This window comes from Amblyraja radiata, chromosome 16 (assembly GCF_010909765.2).
Source record: "Amblyraja radiata isolate CabotCenter1 chromosome 16, sAmbRad1.1.pri, whole genome shotgun sequence".
Classification (NCBI taxonomy): Eukaryota; Metazoa; Chordata; class Chondrichthyes; order Rajiformes; family Rajidae; genus Amblyraja; species Amblyraja radiata.
This window is the reverse complement of record NC_045971.1, coordinates 26,823,447-26,838,320: the sequence shown is the minus strand read 5'-3', so window position 1 is coordinate 26,838,320 and position 14,874 is coordinate 26,823,447. Positions and strand designations below refer to the sequence as shown.

The 14,874-nt window shown below is 40.5% G+C and overlaps 1 protein-coding gene across 1 annotated transcript in view; it reads right to left on the bottom strand.

The window, feature by feature from the left end:
• Positions 1–115: 115 nt before the first annotated feature.
• hrob (homologous recombination factor with OB-fold) overlaps positions 116–14,874 on the bottom strand; it is a 40,120-nt gene continuing 25,361 nt past the window's right edge. The window contains exons 5-10 of the mRNA XM_033035352.1: positions 11,390–11,530; positions 10,259–10,367; positions 8,158–8,243; positions 7,694–7,816; positions 4,355–4,559; positions 116–1,236 (exon numbers count right to left, since the gene is read on the bottom strand). Of these exons, the coding sequence (XP_032891243.1) occupies positions 1,184–1,236; positions 4,355–4,559; positions 7,694–7,816; positions 8,158–8,243; positions 10,259–10,367; positions 11,390–11,530 (717 nt within the window). The 3' untranslated portion in view covers positions 116–1,183. The remainder of the gene's footprint in view (positions 1,237–4,354; positions 4,560–7,693; positions 7,817–8,157; positions 8,244–10,258; positions 10,368–11,389; positions 11,531–14,874) is intronic.

Below are 14,874 nucleotides of genomic sequence, written 5' to 3'. Positions count from 1 at the left end.
AATCATACTTATCAATCACTATTCCAAACTTCAAGAAATGTAAACCATGAACAACCTGAAGTGGTAGACACAACAGCATCTTTGTAGAGTTTGTAGATACCAGTCTTTCCTGTTATTTTTGCACTCATAAACTGCAGAGTTTATTTGAACTTACATATTCTGAAGTGTTAAATTTACAAGTTGAAGTTATAGAACTGCCTGGGTATGTTTGACATACAACGATAAGGCTGGTGCTGGGTTGAAAGTTAAAAAAGCTGGAAGCTGGAACGATGCACATTATAACCACTAGCCAGTGCTGTTGCCTTTAATGTTGATTTGTAAAGCATTACAAATACTTTTGTACTTGTGCAACACCACTGAACACAAATCCCCAAAGTGATTTCACAATCTGGAAACAAATAGAACTATGAATATCACAAGTTGCTGTGGGAAACCAATGCAAATCGAAGTTCAGAGGACTCGGCCTGATTACACGCCTGTGATGATCTAATACGTATAGAGTAACCCAAGCACCAGTAAGAGGGCTGAGAATGGCCCTCAACGGAACTCTGCAAAGAACACTTCAATTAGAAAAGTTTCAGTCCACCAAAAGCAAATGGCTCAATGAAAACAAAATGGCTCACAAGCTCATTATAAAGTTCCTTTTGGACATTGAAAATTATGGAAGTAGGAGACAGCAGGGAGAGGTACTTAACAGCACAACTTGCCATGGGATCAATTAGTTTTCATCTTCTGTGATACAGAGCTTTTGTCTGATACAGGCTTCTAAAGAGAGACTGTTCTTCTGACAATGTAACATCAACACAAAACCATATTTTAATAATCTTCAAATATCAGCAATATTGATGTACAGCAAGGTTTAACAAAACATCCAAATTTGAACGATTACAAATTAGCATTCCAGTTAATTTTAAATGGACAAAAATAATTATTTAAATAAGGTACAAAGGCTGCTTCGGTACATCCGTGCAAAAAGAGCCCCACATTAGAGGCTGATTCACATTCTAACAGAGAACGTCTCCTTAATGACCATAATTTCAAGTCTTATTTGAAGCAATACTGGATGATCTCATGTTAATCCAAAATCCAATGAATATTTTAAACACAATTATCAGCTTGAGCAGAGGCAAAATAAATAAATAAGCAGCTTCCCAAGATGAAATCCTATACTACACAGGATGTTCTATAGGGAGAAGAATTCCTCTGGCAATTCAGCCATCAAGCAATCAAAATCATCTGCAAAAAAATAAAGCGAAAATTAAATTGCAGGCAACTGATAAGCAAGTACAGCGATTGTGATCCAATAATTTCTGCAGATATGTACACAGAATACAAGTTTGATCAATTGCATTTCTGGCAAAGAAAACTGAAACATTTGGGACATATTGATGCAAAAATGAATGTTCAATACTTAATGTTGCAGTGTTTTTATATATTTCTTAAACACCTACCAGTAATCCCATTGCAAAAGCAACTGTTTGTGAGTGATATTTTTTTTTAAGATGTAATATACTGGAGACTATTTGCACACTAGGTGTTGTTTCTCCCATTGAAACTATTGTTTTGACCATTGATACAAATGCCAATGGCACACACAAAATGGACAAACTGCAATCCCAATTGCAACCAAAGATAGACACAAAAAGCTGGAGTAACTCAACGGGACAGGCAGCATCTCTGGAGAGAAGGAATGGGTGACATTTCGGGTCGAGACCCTTCTTCAGACTGGTTAGGGATAAGTGAAACGAGAGATATAGACAATGATGTAGAGAGATAAAGAACAATGAATGAAAGATATGCAAAAAAATAACGATGATAAAGGAAATAGGCCATTGTTAGCTGTTTGTGGGGTGAAAACGAGAAGCTAGTGCGACAGGTGGGGGAGGGATAGAGAGAGACGGAATGCCAGGGCTACCTGAAGTTAAGAGAAATCAATGTTCATAGCACTGGGCTGTGAGCTGCACAAGCATAATATGAGATGCTGTTCCTCCAATTTGCATTTAGCCGCATTCTGACAATGGAGGAGACCTAGGACAGAAAGGTCTATGTGGGAATGGGAAGGAGAATTAAAGTGTATAGCAACCGGGAGATCAGGTAGGTTCAGGCGGACTGAGCGAAGGTGTTCAGCGAAACGATCGCCCAGTCCACGTTTGGTCTCGCTGATGTATAAGAGTCCACATTTGGAGCAACGGAAATGGTAGATGAGGTTGGAGGAGGTGCAAGTTAACCTCTGCCTAACCTGAAAGGACTGTTGGGGTCTCTGGACAGATTCGAGGGAGGAGGTATCGCGACAGGTGCAACTGTTGACATCAAGTTCATTTCTATACTATTATTAAAACCCATGACCCATGAAATATTGACCCGATGCAAGAAGAAATAACGAAGAGATTATTCCATGAAAATGGATTTTAACGTGGTTTAAATAGAAACGGAAAATGCAAGGACTTTGGAACGCCAACAGCCATGGCCACGTAAAGTTGATGAGGTGATGGGAGACAATATGTTTTATGGAAATTAAGATGGGAAATGTATTTCCTCTCGGGCATAATCAGAGTATTTTGACTTTTGGCAGAGGAATATGTGATTCAATATAACTTATTGCTACTTGGTCAGGCTTGATGGTAAATGGCTAAACTAGCTTCAGATCACATGCACTCAATTTCAATTTGTACATTTAAATCAATTCAATTTAAATCACAGTATCACAGACCTCAAGAGCAGGAAACAAACATATTGAAAGGCAAATTATTTCAGTGATTGAGCTGTTCCTTTATTCTTTACAATATTAGAAAGGTTAATTAGAAAAAAAATATCAGATGGTTTTGCAAATTTCAAATCATGTTCAAATTCCAGAGCCGTAAATTTCAAGGATAAGGGCATGCAAAGGTGGTAATTTACCCCTTGATGCCTTCTGAAACTCATCTGTTCCCCAACAACTGCTAATTTTGTCAGAATTTTCCATAATGCAAGTTTCCACTTAGTTTCTGTAAATTTACACCCAATTTCCCATCTCTCCTTCGTAATAAAAAACCTTTAGTTTAGCATAATTCTCATGCATTCTACTGGTACAAATTTCATTCAGATGTTTTCCCAGAATTAATTAATGGTGCAGCCTAATCAACAGCTTGCATTAACAATGCTACCCTTTCATAAACAGCTACAGAATCCTAAATGCTGTTTTGAAAAAGATAAATTAACTTCTGAACTGGCACTTCAAAGACTGATATACAAACTTACATTTGCATCAGTAAATATCTTAAAGCTTATCCAATTTTCATTATTCTTTTTCTCAAAGCACTATTTCACATTTCTCTACTTTGAACCTCATCAACACAACACAACCCACATCCAGTTTTCTTCATTGGTAATTTATGAGTTTGCAATACAAGATGTTATTCCCAGCAGCGAACCAAAGCAGATCTACTTCGTACTGACAGCAGGAGATGCTGTTTCCCTATTAGTTAAAACCTAAAAAGGAATCGGTATGCATGTAAGCTTTGTTGTCTACGTTCACTAACTAACACAAGATTAATCAAACTTCTTCGGAGGCCTTGGTTTCAAACAAAAGCTCAGGATGCAATACAAGGGTATTTTAAGTCTTATGTGAGCAAAAGTAAACACATCAGAACTATTCTAATTTCAGAGTTGCAGAAACACATGGCACAGAAACACGCCTTTTGACGCACCGAATCCATGCCAACCATCCACTACTCATTGACACTAATCCGCCATGAATCCCTTTAAAAACAATTAACCACCACTCACCAACACACAAGGGATAATTTACAGTGGCCAAATAACAGACCAACCATACGCCTTTTTTGAGATGTGAGAGTAAACCCACACGGTCACAGTCGTGGAAACTCCACAGACAGCACCTGAAGTCAGGATTGAATTTCTGGTGTTGTGAGGCAGCAGCTTTACTAGCTGTGCCATTGCACCAACCTGAATATTAGGCATTTTGGATGGATGCTCCACACAAGAAATGACTTCGGAAAACTGCCACCTAGAAAAAGTTTTGATCTCAGGCTTTGAAAACATAAATAATGGAGAAATCTGAATTATTTTTAATCTTGCTGATAGCATTCAAAAACCTCTCCAATTCAATTTATCTCAAAGACTGCAACCAAATGCACATGTTTAAAAAAAACCCATGTTTCATAGGTGCAAGTTATTTGCAAACCTCAATTGGAAGGATTTTTGGATATTCAGTATGGAGTTTGTACTTGTTTAAGCACTTGCTCAAGATCAATGTTGGACAATACATAATTTAGAAATTTAACGTACCAATAATAGAACTATGTGCAAATGACTTAAATTTATCTTAAACATTTGTTTTGAACATCCAATCTACCTGTTTCCCATTCTTCTTGACATTGTCCCTGTGATGCTGTGCTTTCACATCCAGATGCTTCTATGATTCCCATTCTTGTCCTGGTAGGTGTCTGACAGTCCAAAGATGTAGAGGCTGTGCAGGGGATTTTTTCTGTCGTTAAAGAATTGCCACATCTTGATTCTAGCAAGTCAACGGTAGATATCTGTAGAAGTCCAATGGAGTTCTGAAAAAAAGGAAAATATTTTGAATGAACACAAGAAAATCAGAGCGAGGAGGTCATCAGGCCCTTCACGCCTGCCCCGCATTGTAATTTAGTCATGGCTATCCTCAGATCGCGAGTTTTTTCCTTATCTCCCTTATTCCTCGATTCTATTAAATATTTATGAACCTCCACTTTAGATATTTATAATAATTCAGCTTCCATTAATCATCAAAGAAGAGAATTCCAGATATTCACTACCGGTTGAGAAAAGAAATTTCAACGCACCTTAATTTTAAATTAGCCTGGTGAATCTCCTTTTTGTAAAGCCTCACATGTTACTATCTTCTTTTTTTTTAGGTGAAGGGACCAAAACAGTATCTAGTATTCCAGATAAAGTCTCACCAACAATTCTAACAAACACTCCCTATTTTTAAATACCAATCTTTTTGCAATGAAGACCAAAGTGCTATTTGCCTTCAGAATTATCTATTGGACTCCATCTTTGAGCCTAGATCCCTCTAAACCTCAGACACTGGCAGGCTCTTTTAAATAATTAAATATTAGTATGTTTTTTCATCACTCACATTTCCCCAAACTAAACTCCAATCTTTTGCCTGCTCACTCAATCCATCCATATCCCATTGCATTCCTTGTATATTATTCCTTCCTCCAAATGAGTGTGATAGATTAAAAAATGCCTTCCAAGAATTATCCCTGTGGTTCTCCACCAGTTACCTCCTTTCACAGGAATTCTCTGCACAGTCTTTTACCCAGAATAGGTGAATCAAGAACCAGAGGATATAAAGGCAATATGATGGTAGACAACTTTATTCACCTCGGAAGGTCCCTTAATCTGAAATTATAGATTCAGATTCCCTAATGAATGAAAACATTCTCTTAGCTTCTTCATAGATCACATCTCATCTTTCAAAACTCAAGTCAGTGTAGGCCTAAATTTTGGTTAGAATTCATCCCAATCTAGCAAAACTTTCTAACTCCCTATTAGACAATGTTCAGCAATGGATTGAGAACACTAACAAACATTCATGCCATAAGAATGACAAGCAATCTAATTTCCAACAAGAAAATGTAACTGCATGTTCTTTAACATTCAAAGTGGCAGTCTAACCACCTCAAGCATTCATTCACTCAACCAACACAGTGGACATAATGTGTAACATTTATAAAATACACTGTAGCTAGTTAGCTGTGGTTCTCCAATAGCAACTTAACTCACAACAAATACCATAAAGAACATGGCCAATAGGTGCATGCGAGTGCCCACAGCTACGCCTTGGATTTGGAGGAAGTGGGAGGAGTCAAAGGATAAGTTGTTAAGGGTAAGGACCAGCTTTGCGAGGTAGAAGAGAGTGTTAGTAGACGTAAATTAGCTGGTTCTGCTGTTGAGGAATCAACATAGAGCTTTAAGCCCTTACTGGTGGAGGATGGAGGTGTAGAGTGACTGGACATCCATAGTAAAGATGAGGGAGTGGGGGCCTGGAAAATGGTGGACGTCATTGAAGAAACGAAGAGTGTGTGAGGTGTCTTGGACATAGGTAGGGACGGTTTGTACTGGGGGGGGGGGGGGGGGGGGATAGGATGGAGTCGAGGTATGTGGAAATTAATTCAGTGGGACATGAACAAGCAGAAACAATGGGGCTGCCAGGACAGTTCTGTTTGTGGATTTTGGGGGGAAGATAAAATCGGGACGTGAGGGGCTGGGAAACAATAAGGTTGGCGCTTTAGAGGGCAGAGAGCCTGAAGTAATGAAATCAGAAATTATGTGCGAATCAGAAAAGGTCTGGTGCTTGTCTGTGGGATCATGGTCCAAGGGTAAGTAGGAGGTGTTATCAAATATACACGTAGTTATGTGGTTAAAATGATCAGCCTACTATTTATGTATTGCACATAATTATGGAGAGTCCATTGTAGGAAAAGTATTAGAGTAATGGTGTGTTGAAGAACCAATGGGATACTTGCAAAAAACTTTGCAGTTAAAACAAAAAGAGTCAAAATACCACACCTTGCTGACCCTGAACAAGAACTTTAAATGAAGACCCAGATGAAGTATTCAGAACCAAATAACTTGGAGAATAATCAATGAAAGGTTATTTCTCTTGGTTGTTGAATTAGTGACTACGAGATGCAGACTGATGATTAAAAGTAGAAAAATAAAAGAGGGAAGCTGGAGGAAGTGTTTCACTACAAAAGGTCAATAGAAAATGGAATTGCCTTGCCATCAGCAGCTTTTTTTAATTAGTTATATAATTGAGAAGAAAGTAGAAACAGCGTATGGAGCAAGATCAAGAAAATTTGATAGAATGGCTTTGAAGAGCAAACAGCAGCATCTGATTATACACTGAATAGACTCGTGCTGTGAAGCAACTTTTATACTTCTGCTCATTAAAATGCACCAAGTGAGAGTTTAAGTAGAAAATTCAAAGGTTAGTAAAGACAAAGCATCTCGCTATGCATGCACAATATCACCAGCCTTTAAATGATACCGATGCACGAGAGCAGGTATGAAATGGTGAAGTACAATTGATTCACTTCTCTTTCATTCTTTTTATAAACCATTTCAATGCCAGGTATACATCATCTATTTGCTTTATTTTATTTTTCACCGCATACCTTTGGTTATGCAATTTTATATTTTGTTCATTTAAATAAGCAAACAACGAATTTCATGTAAATTTATTTTAAATTGTCATATTTTGGAACACTTTGTTGATTGTACAATCATAGATTCTTCAGAGAGCTTCATAGAAATTTGGTGTAGTCAAGATAGAGCTACTCAAATTCTATTAAAGTTCTGAAGAAGGGTCCAGAATTGAAATGTTACCTATCCTTTTTCTCCAAGATGTTGCTTGACCTGCTGAGTTACTCCAGCACTTTGTGTCTACTGTCAGTATATACCAGCATCCGCAGTTCCTTTCTGCTCTTATTAAAGTTCTTATTTACTGGATCAAAGTGCAGGACACCACTATCACTGATAAAGGAACTTGTCTTAACAACTTTGAGCTTCAAAGATGTAAAGGGCAGGGAGTTCCATAACAGGAATCTGAAGGAATAGTAAAGGTTCACTTGCTGTTTAGTACCTTTGTCAATGGTACAATACAATACAAGAGATAATTTCTTACACTTGGAATTCTTACCTGGGAGCTCTGGGCCAGTTGACTATGAATGTATTCCGTGGCACCTTGCGGATATATTTTAATCACATTACTTGGTGTTATATTCAAATAATGATTTCGAAGTGATGGAGAAAATACACCAACCTAAACACAGAAACAAAAAAACATGCTCCAGTTGATGAGCGACAATTCACCTATTATATTTACAGATTGAAATTAACTGAGGAAGATAAATGGCCTATTGATAGTCATGTCGACAAGTTACCAATGTGCATAGACTGTATCATTAATAAAAAAGGATTGCTCATTTCATCTGCCACCAACTTAACGTCAAATTTCACTGTTGACTGCCTGAAGCTTACAAAAGTCGTCTTTTTACTTGGATGATATTCTCCCTTACAGATGAGGCAATCACATTTACTTGGTGTTAACAGAGCAGTAGTTAATGTCCAAAAGCTTTAACGTTTAAATATCAAGCTAACAACCTGCTTCAGGAGGAGAACCGTTCCAACTTTTAAATCATTCGGATCCTCAACCAGAAGTTGTCTGTGAATGGTACCTTGCATCTCACCTGTGCAAAAACACAAACAATTAAACTTCAAGTAACCCAACTTCCAGTTTACTATAAAAGATAAAGTTCTGGAGTAACTCAGCGGGTCAGACAGCATCTCTGGAGAATATTGATAGTCAACGTTTCTTCAGACTGATTGTTGATGAGTGGAGGGAAAACTAAATCTGGCAATGATGGTGTTTTTTGATTGGCAGATGGCTGAACAAAGGCCAGAGATGAAAAGACAGAAGTGTGAAGCAAAGATAGAAGAAGCGTGAAATGTGAAGCCAGCAGTGGAAGTGGTAAGGGAGAAATAGGTGCTCATCCAGGTGGAGCACAGGAAAATTTCAGTCTGGCAGGCTGATCTCCACCATGCTGAGACCAGGCACCAGCTCTCTGACACCTCTGTTTAGTTTAGTTTAGAGATACAGCGTGGAAACAGGCCCTTTGGCCCACCGGGTCCGCATCGAACAGCGATCCCCGCACATTAACACTATCCTACACACACTAGCAACAAATTACATTTATACCAAGCCAATTAACCTGCAAACCTGAACATCTTTGGAGTGTGGGAGGAAACCGAAGATCTCGGAGAAAACCCACGTGTTCACGGGGAGAATGTACAAACTCCATAGACAGCAGCCATAGTCAGGATCAAACCCGGGTCTCTGGCGCTGCATGTGCTGTAAGGCAGCAACTCTCTGGCGGCTCCACCACCACCACCACCACATACCAAATCCTTGACCATGATCCCAAGATAAACGCCAGGCCACCATCTCCCAGATCATTACTACTTTTATCACCTCTGCCGATCTCCCTCCACAGTCTCCAACCTTATAGTTCCCTAGCCCTGTAAAGTCTGAATCTATCTCTTTCCTGAAATTATCAAACAGGACTGCCCTGGAAGACCTATTGTTTCACCTGCTCCTGCTCCACAGAACTCATCCCCAACCTCATGCAGTAGATGTGGTTAATGGAGGTTCACATGCACCATATCTAACTGTTTCTCAGAACACTTGCACTTGGTCCTACAAGGGCTATCGGATCTCCTGGTTGCGAACCATTTTAACTCCTCTTCCCATTCCTATACTGATCTTTCTGTCCTGGGCCTCCTCCATTGTCAGAGTGAGGCCACACACAAACTGGAGGAACAGGACCTCATATTCCATGTAGGTAGCTTACAACCCAACACTATGAATATTGAAATCTCCAATTTTAGGTAACTGCAAACGCCCCTCCCAAATGCCCCACCTGGACATACCTATTCACCTATTTCTGCTCCCTCCCACTCACTTTCCTTCCTCTAGCTTCACAATTTGTAAATCTTCAATCACTTTCTGTCACACCTTTTGTCTTTTTCATCTCTGGTCTTTGCCCAACAAGCAGGCCTATCACACCCACCCTCCCCTCACTTGTATCCACCCATTACTTGTCAGCTTTTGTTCTGCCCCTCCTCTCGTCTAGCTTTCATCACCAACCCTGCTCCACAATCAGTCTGAAGAAGGGTGCTGACCTGAAACATCACCAGTCGGGATCACCAGCCTGTGCAGAATTACCGGAGGTACACAAAAATGCTGGAGAAACTCAGCAGGTGCAGCAGCATCTATGGAGCGAAGGAAATAGGCAACGTTTCGGGCCAAAACCCTTCTTCAGACTTGTGCAGAATTACCTATTGCCTGTGGGGATGGCAAGTACATTGTAGCTGGTCATAACTTTTCTAAAGAAATGTAATTAACAGAAGTTTTTGTTCAGTGCTTCCCATGGAAAGTGTATACTTGCAGAGATGGATTCCTACAGTTCACCAGGGAGGCACAGTTGCTGCCTTACAGCGCCAGTGACCCAAAGTGGGTTAATAGGACTCACATCTATATAGACCACATCCAATGCGGTTTTGGAATGCACACTTTTGTGTTTGGAAGACCTATAAGTCTAGACCAATCCTGCTAAAGTTCCCATAACTCTGCAATGAGCGGTTAGATTATTCTTGAAGTTTCAATTATTAAATTCAAAGTGAAATGCAAGAAGAAAATCGCTACCTGATGGATCTTTAAAAACAGCGCTGGCATCTGTGTTCGTTCGAGTCAGTGACTTCACAAGCACAGCCATGTGGGGAACCTTGCCTTTAGGGAGCTGTTTTAAGGCCGCCTATAAAAACAGTTGCGTCATTAAAAGATTTGAAATATTCATCCATTTTAGGAATACAGAGCATGTTTCTTGAATAAAATTAAAATCTAAGTTACTTTAACAGCAAATTAAGTATTTTACAAAGTCTAGGCAGGGCTTAATGCAAGTACAGCAGCCAAAACACACATAATTATACGTACCAGACAATCAGATTTAATTATGTAGGTTTAAAGATATGTATTGCATTAATCTCTTAACCAATGTAGCAAAGGTCTACTCTTTAGGTTGTAACCACCAGTTTTAGCCTCCTCCACCAGCAGAGCCTGTTTTTTCTTCTAACCCCTTAAGGGCATGTCCCACAGCGATTTTTTTCGGCAACTGCCGGCAACATTGACTGATGTATCAGGTTACCGAAAAATATGCTTGATTAACGTATCTTCCACAAATTTTCTTTCCAAGATGTAGGGTGGGGGTTGTGCAAGACGACCCACACCTTTGCCGTGCAGTAGCCTGGTATTTGCTCAAAGTGCAGAGTGGCTTCTCCCTGCAGATCCATATGTTGTTCCCAACCACACCATGGCGTGGTTCCCATTGTTAGTGATCTTTAGTGATCTGCCTCCACATCTGCCCTCATCTCTGTGATACCCTGGGTCAGCGCACCAATTATCTTACCGCTGTTTGCCTTGCAAATCTTAGTTTTCGTCACATCTTAAAAGGGATTAAACCATTACTTTACTTTTTTAAAGGAAGGATATTCCAATAGTGTGATTTTATAGCAACTTCCAATTCACCATTACTCCCACCCCCCATTTCCATTTCTCTCTCATTGGGAAAATATATAAATTTACCAGCAATAATTTCTGTCAAAATGATGGTTCCCTGCAAGTACAAAACATCTTTTTCCTTTATCCTATCAGTTCTATTCCCTCCTATTCCAAGGCACATGGCCAGCATTCTTTATCCTTGAGAAAGCAATTAAATTATAGTTATTTAATAAGATCAGCCAGAATAACATGACTGTTGCTTTCCCCCATTAAACATACCTTTCGAAGAACCATGACAATACTATAATTTCGAAGGAAGCAGCGAATGTCTCCTTCATCCAACCTCAAATCTTCCTTCATGGTAGCCCATGGGCCTCTCCCAAAGTCATCTTCAACAGATTGTTGAGAACTCAGATCTTCCTTAAATGTAAATAAAAAAGGTTACATAGGAAATGTGAAATAAATAGCATGTTATGCTTTCAATGTTATTAATCTATACTTCAGAATAACCAACTCATTGATCTAATCCCGAGTAGTGCTTCTAACAGACCGGCTCAGTTATTTCTCTAAACTCCCTTTCTCACTCAATCTTTGACCCCATAGCAGAAGCGACAGGCCAGATGGTGTTAAAAGGACTGAAGAAGTCAAAAAACATGACTCTCACAATGCTTCCCGGCTTATCCGGGTGAGCATAGGAATGATGGAGCAAGTGGATGATGGCAGGTGGATGTTTTGTAACAAACTGCAAAGGTATCAAAGGTATCAAAGGTATTTTATTGGTCACATTCACATACACCTAGGTGTAGTGAAGTGAAATGCTTCTTGCCATTTTGCAGCACATAAAAAAGGAATACAGACATAACATTAATAAGAGTTTTAAACATAAAGAACATCCCCCCACAATGGTTCCCATTATGAGGGAAGGCACAAAGTCCTGTCCCCAACCCCAGTTCACCCATAGTCGGGCCTATTGAGGCCTCCACAGTTGCCTCTATGGAGGCCCGATGTTCCTAGCGGTTCTCGCCGGGTGATGTTGCTCCGGCGTTGGGAGAGTCCTCTCAGCGGCTTGGGAACCCTGGAACGGCCGCTTCCGTACTGGAGGCCGCGGCTTCCAAAGCCAACAAGGCAGCGCCGGTTGGAGCTCCACAACTGGCGATCTCATCTAGAGATCCCAGGCTCCCGGTGTAAAGTTCAGCACCGCCGCCCGCAGCCGGTCGCTCCACAGTCCTGCAGCTCTGCGATGTTTTCCTCAGCGATCTTCAGCTCACCGGAGCTCCAGCGCGGCGACCCGGGCAAGGCATCGCCCGCTCCGCGATAGCGCTCCAGCGCTGTGCCGCCGCCGAAGCCGAGGTTCTGGACGGTCCCCGACAGGAAACGCCGCTCCAGGCCCGCTGGTAGGCCGCGAGGACGGGTCGAAGCTGCAGCCCGGAGAAAAGCTGCCTCTCCGACCAGGTAGGGACCCTGAAAGGTAGTTTCCCCCTTTCCTCCCCGCACCCCCCACATAAAAAAGTCTAGACCTCCAAACAAAACACTTAACTAACTAAAATAAAAAATAAAAAGATGAAAAGACAGACAGCTGCTGGCTGGGCAGCCGTGCACAGGACAGCGCCCCTTACATCATGCAGGGGGTCCAGGTAGGGTTTAGCCACGGGTCCCAGCCTCTCAAGGGACTTCATGATGTGTGAAGTCAGCGCCACCGGTCTGTGGTCATAGGAGGAGCAGGGGGGCTTCCTCTTTGGTACAGGAACCAGGCAGGATGCCTATAGATAATATTATACATGAATATAATCAAGCCAAATCAAAGTACAAAAGGTAGAGGAAAAAGAAAGTTATCAGAGAGCAGAATACAGTTCTCAGCATTGTTGCGTAACAGTCTCAGAGAAAAAGTTTAATGTCTGCATTGAGGTAGGTAGGAGAATCGGGACTAAGGCCTAAGCTTATGGCAGAACAATTAAGAAGTCTGAATACAGAGGGGTAGCAGGTGTTCACGATCCTGTGTGCGGGGATGAGGAGGAATGACAGAGGCGGGAAAGGTCCTTTATGTTGGCTGATTTCTTGGGACAGTGCAAAGGGGATTCTGCAGATGGGGATTCTGTACATCTGGGGATCCTGGTCTGTGATGAACTGGGCTTCATCCACAACTTTCTGCAGTTTCCTGCGGTCTTGGACTAAACTGTTCACAAATCAAGCTGTGAAGCAACCCGACAGTATGCCTTCTATGTTACGTCAGTATACCTGTAGAAGTTTGTAAGTCATTGGAGACGCGCCAAATTTCCTCAGACTCCTGAGGAAGGAGGTGTTGTGTGCCTACTTGGCTGTCCTTTCAACGTGGTTGGTCCACAACAGATTGTTGGTCAGATTTACGCTACGAAACTTTAAGTTCATAACCATTTCCACATCGGCACCATTGATGCCGATTGGCAATGTACACCAAGTAGATAATCTGAAGTATATAACTCACTCCATCTTATTGACATTGAGGGAGAGGTTGTGTCCTGACACCATGTTCCTAAATTCTCTATTTCCTGCCCATACTCCTCCCATTAACGATTCAGCCCACCACTGTGGATGACGTTGGAGCAGAATTTGGCTGCACAGTGTGTAGGAAGTATGGCAGACAACTGTGAACGCATCCTTGTAGGGCACTGGTGTTGAGTTATTGTGGAGGATGTGGTGTTGCCTATCCAAGTAACACTTCAATATAACTTACTTTTGCTTTGAATCCAAACTCCACATTAATGTTATGGAGAACCTTCTCTTTCTGACAATTACCAGTATTACTGCTATATATTTTTTCTTTTATTTCTCCTCAGTGTGTATTGTCTCTGATTCCTATTAATCAATTTCAATTCTCCATCATAGACTGGGTTCAGTTATATAAGAAATTTAAATAACGAACATTTTTGCTCATTACATTCCTTGTTCCACTTTGGTATGTTTTGTAAATCTGAAGATTTTGCTTGTAATTGACCATATGACATTCATTCAAATGAAAATAGTAAGTGCTTTATAGTTGAGTTTTAACAAAGCAAGAAAAATAAAAGCAGGAGCAGACTATATCATGCTTCAAGCCTGCAAAGCCATTCATCAAGATCGTCGCTGATTGCCTACTTTGGGAGCCAGCAGATGCTACAATTACCAACAATTTGTCCCTCTTAAGCAGTGGTACAATGACAGAGTGATGCAACTATAAGGTGAACAATCTTTTCATCAAATAGAATCGAACATAGCTGTACAATTTTAAAAACATTGTAAACTGTATTGTCATACTTGAATGATTTGCACAATCCAAACACCTAAATAGCACAAAAGTCAGGAATAGGTCTGCTACAAGACAATTGTTGCGTTCCCTAAAAAGATCTGCATTATAGGAAATTGAGTTATTAAAACAATGGTGTCAATGGAGAAAGAGCAGAGCTTCAGATCCTAAAAACAAAGTTATTTTTCTCATTGGATTTTCAAAAATAAAGGTTTTTTCAATATCGATATCTTTTGTTACTCCACGGTAAATGTATGAATGGTTGTACATTTCATTGCTAACACGGTATCACAACTCAAGTGTCAATAGAATCAATTCCTTGTCAATTTCAATGACCACTCATGGTTACACTAACAACTGTGTCTTCAAGAGACATGGATGTCTGATTGCTGTGTGGAGATTACATGGAAACAATTATTTCCCCCTAGATGCAGGAAAAATGTTCCCGGTGCTGGGGGAGTCTAGAACCAGGGCTCACAGTTTAAGAAAAAGGGGTAGGCCATTT